The sequence below is a fragment of the Juglans regia genome, chromosome 5 (assembly GCF_001411555.2).
Source record: "Juglans regia cultivar Chandler chromosome 5, Walnut 2.0, whole genome shotgun sequence".
Taxonomy (NCBI): Eukaryota; Viridiplantae; Streptophyta; class Magnoliopsida; order Fagales; family Juglandaceae; genus Juglans; species Juglans regia.
This window is the reverse complement of record NC_049905.1, coordinates 6868627-6872233: the sequence shown is the minus strand read 5'-3', so window position 1 is coordinate 6872233 and position 3607 is coordinate 6868627. Positions and strand designations below refer to the sequence as shown.

Here is a 3607-nt window from a genome sequence, read left to right as displayed (position 1 = left end):
GAATACATGAGTTGGCATATAAGAAATCCTCGTCTTTCATCGAGAATTGATAGTCTTTATTAGACCAGTGGTCTCCGTTTTCCAAGTTGCGGCTTTGGGCCGAATAACGTGACGAGACAGTATATATGCTTTGTGCAAGTTGGGCATGGCCCAATTTAATTAAACAGCTTTCGATGAGCCATGCAGGCATGTGGGTTTCTTGTACAAGAAAATTCTATATTGGACTTGAAATAATGGGAAATTATTGAGTTAGAACTTTGAAGATAAAACCCACTACTGTTTATAGAAAGTGAAATAACATCAAAACGTAATCACAATATATATATATACATATTTATATCACACGTTGGTAAAGCATAGAAGAGCACATCATCTTAATTAACACTATCAGAACCTAGACTTTGGTAGCTCAACCCAGTATCGTGAGTCCAAGTTAACTCGGTCCCACTGTCCGATTCCATCACGTGTCCACTAAGATCGTTATTGAACCGAGCGTCTCCGGCTACATGGAATGATAACACCTCCGTATAGGTATGCTTGCCGTCAGGATTGGTTTTCTCCATCCTGTCATCTGCTTCCGTCTGTAGTTGCAATGCGAAGACGAGCCTTTCCATCACGTCTTTCATGGTAGGCCGTTGGATCCCCTGTTCGCGCACGCAACTCTCCGCCACCTCCAAGTACACCTTGAAACACACAGGAGCCATCTTCCCCTTCAGATAGGGATCTATGATTTCGCCCATACTCCCATTCTCAATGCATTTTCGGGCCCAATTGGCCAAATTCCATTGCTCCTCCTGCAGTTTGATATTTACTACTTTTCGGGCGCATAAAACTTCCAAGAGAACCACGCCGAAGGAGTATACATCGGATTTCTCAGTCAGTTGTTGCCGTCTTGCGTATTCCGGGTCCAAATACCCCCACGTACCCTTTACTACGGTATTGATTGCGGTGTTATCTCGACCCTCTTTGGACAATCCAAAATCTGAAACCTTGGCCACCCATTTCGAGTCCAACAGAATATTGGTCGTCTTCACGTCACGGTGGATGATTGGCTTCTCCATGCCCGTGTGCAGGTAGTTCAGACCACACGCCGCTCCGATGCAAATCTCCAGCCTCTGTTTCCAATCGAGGGGGGCATTGTTGGTGTCATAGAGATGGTGGCGGAGCGTGCCGTTGGTCATGTAGTCGTAGACGAGGATCATCTCGCCGTCATCGTCGCAGTATCCGATGAGAGAAACGAGGTGGACATGGCGAAGCTGAGAGAGCATTTCGATCTCTGTCAAGAACTCGTGAAGACCTTGCTTTGACTCCGGGTTCAAGCGCTTGATCGCCAGAGTCTCGGTACCCTCGTCAACGAGACCCTTATATACATTGCCAAAACCTCCCTCGCCGATAATTAACTCTTCGTGGAAGTTGTGTGTAGCTGTTTTCATTTCTTGTAGTGAGAAGTGGCGGCATAGTTCTTCAGGCAGCGACGAGGCCTTTGACCGTTTGGTCTTTCCAAAATCGGCGGAGCCCGAATTCTTGTCCTTCTTGCCAGTCCGGAAAATCAAGAATCCGAAAATCGACGCCACAATTAATCCGGTTACTCCACCAGCAGCAACGAAGATGGTCGTTCTTCTACTATTCTTCGAGTTCGTCGATTGTCTTGGTAGCTCAATCGTCGGAGGGGTCACCAGAATTGGGTCGGGGTTGGGTCCGGCGAGATTGCAGTTGGAAGGGTCGCTTACTTTGAAGATTTCGATTCCGTTCATGATTGCATCTTGGTAATTAGTCTTCCACCTCTGCGGTTCTGCTCCTATAGCAATGTAGAGGTTCACCTTCTTGTCTCTTTCTTTAGTGAATATCGAAACGGCGTAGTCTTTATATACGGGCACACCATTTCCACCACTCCAGTGAATCACGTCGGCAGAGTCCTCAGCGGTTTGATTTGCTATGAAAATACGGAACCTTCTGTTACTGGCCTGGAGAATCTCTGGCTGAAACTCGCAAAAGTGTAGCCTTATGAAATAATAAAACCCAGAATCAACGGGGAATTCCCAGGTTAGATTGTAGCTCAGGTTGATATCCGAGTCGCTCCCCAGAGTTCGGGCAGTCCGATAGACATATTCCGGTGCAACGTACGCAGGTACTAATTTGGTAAATCTTAGATTGATGGTGTCGTTGAAAGGTAGAAAAAGTACTCTATATTCTTTCAAGTACTTGTCGTCCTGGCTCCAAGCCCGGAACATTCCGGTGTCTTCAGTGGGTGAGATGGAGCGCCCTCCAACATTGATTCTGTATACTGTCTCGAGAGCAGTGCTGTTCTTGATGCTGTACGAGTTGCTCTGGCCGACAAAAGAAAATCTTTGATCGTCCTCCGGAGTGTAATAGAGATTTGGAGGCATCGATAAGATTTCGAGTCCGTTGATAAAAGCATAGGAATCAGAAACGGTCGGAGATGGAGTGAAGGTTATGTTCAACCTCTGATCTTCCTCAATGTTGACACAGTATTCTCTGAATATGGTATCGCCTGGATCTCCATCAGCATCTGCCGTGAGTGACGCGTTGAAGTTGCTAAGAAGAGTAAAAGGACCAGCTTTGACGGAGAAGAGGGCTTTAGAGCGATCAAAGTCGGAGTACGAAGCTGGGAAAAAGTATAGTCGAATGAACTTTTGGCCGGCGGTGACAGGGAAATCGTAGGTGAACGTGGACAGAGAGATGCGAGCAGTGGCAAAGGGCACTAGGGCAGCAGTGGGGGATTGTCTAGCTGCGATACGGGTGAGAGATGGGTGGTTATTCAGCGATTGTTCAAGAGGGAGGAATTTTAAATTCGCGTCTCCGATCCAGGTCCGATTATCCAAGGCAGTTGAATTGCCAGAGGAGCCACAATTGAGGAGAATTTGGTCGATGGGTGTGTAAGGTGACGACGATTTAACGGAGACCATGCAGATTAGGTGGTGCAGCAAGAAGAAGAAAACAAGGTAGAGAGGTGTAAAAGGAGGTAGGAGGAAGGAATTCCACATCGAGGCAGAAAGAAGCAAGTGATCAGAAGATCAGGTAATAGAAAAGAGTTTTTCGTTTCTCTGTTTTGTGTGAGTAGGCGGAGAAAGCCAATTGATATCGATTATAATAACAAGGGGTCAATAGCAAAGTTTGGCCTAAAAGGCTACAAAAAACTATGACCTCGGAAGACTTCACAAGTTAATATGTATGGATAACGGGTGTAACCGGTTAGGTAAATTTAATAATGAATTGGTATTCATTCATTTTTATATTTTTAAAAATCGATTACTTACCGATTATTCTTTTAAATTGATATTACTGATTTTATTTTTTCCAATTCAATTCAGTCTAATTTTCTTGAAGTGAAAAGAGAAAAAAAATTGATATTTGTATTATTGTAGATGTATATTATTTTATAATAATCAGCTCATACTACTGTATTATTTAATTTAACTATATAACTATACTACTATATATGATAAATATATAGGTAAATATATATTTTTGTAATATATATACAATATTGGAATCGGATATAGAGTTGAAGTCAAAGTCGGAGAATAAATTCGGAGTCGGAGCATAAAGTCAGAGTCGGATCAGATTGGAGTCGAAGCCGGTCTTG

General features: G+C 44.0%; 1 protein-coding gene across 1 annotated transcript; it reads right to left on the bottom strand.

Moving 5' to 3' along the window:
- Window positions 1–249: 249 nt before the first annotated feature.
- On the bottom strand, window positions 250–3197 carry LOC109019774 (receptor-like protein kinase FERONIA). Its single transcript, XM_019002140.2, has one exon. It carries the CDS (start codon window positions 3003–3005, stop codon window positions 375–377), a length of 2631 nt encoding a protein of 876 aa, XP_018857685.2. The 5' UTR covers window positions 3006–3197; the 3' UTR covers window positions 250–374.
- Between the last annotated feature and the right edge of the window lie 410 nt (window positions 3198–3607).

What these genes read in the sequence shown, in the direction of transcription:
- LOC109019774 (XM_019002140.2), bottom strand. Translation starts at nt 3,005, where the DNA reads ATGTGGAATTCCTTCCTCCTACCTCCTTTTACACCTCTCTACCTTGTT.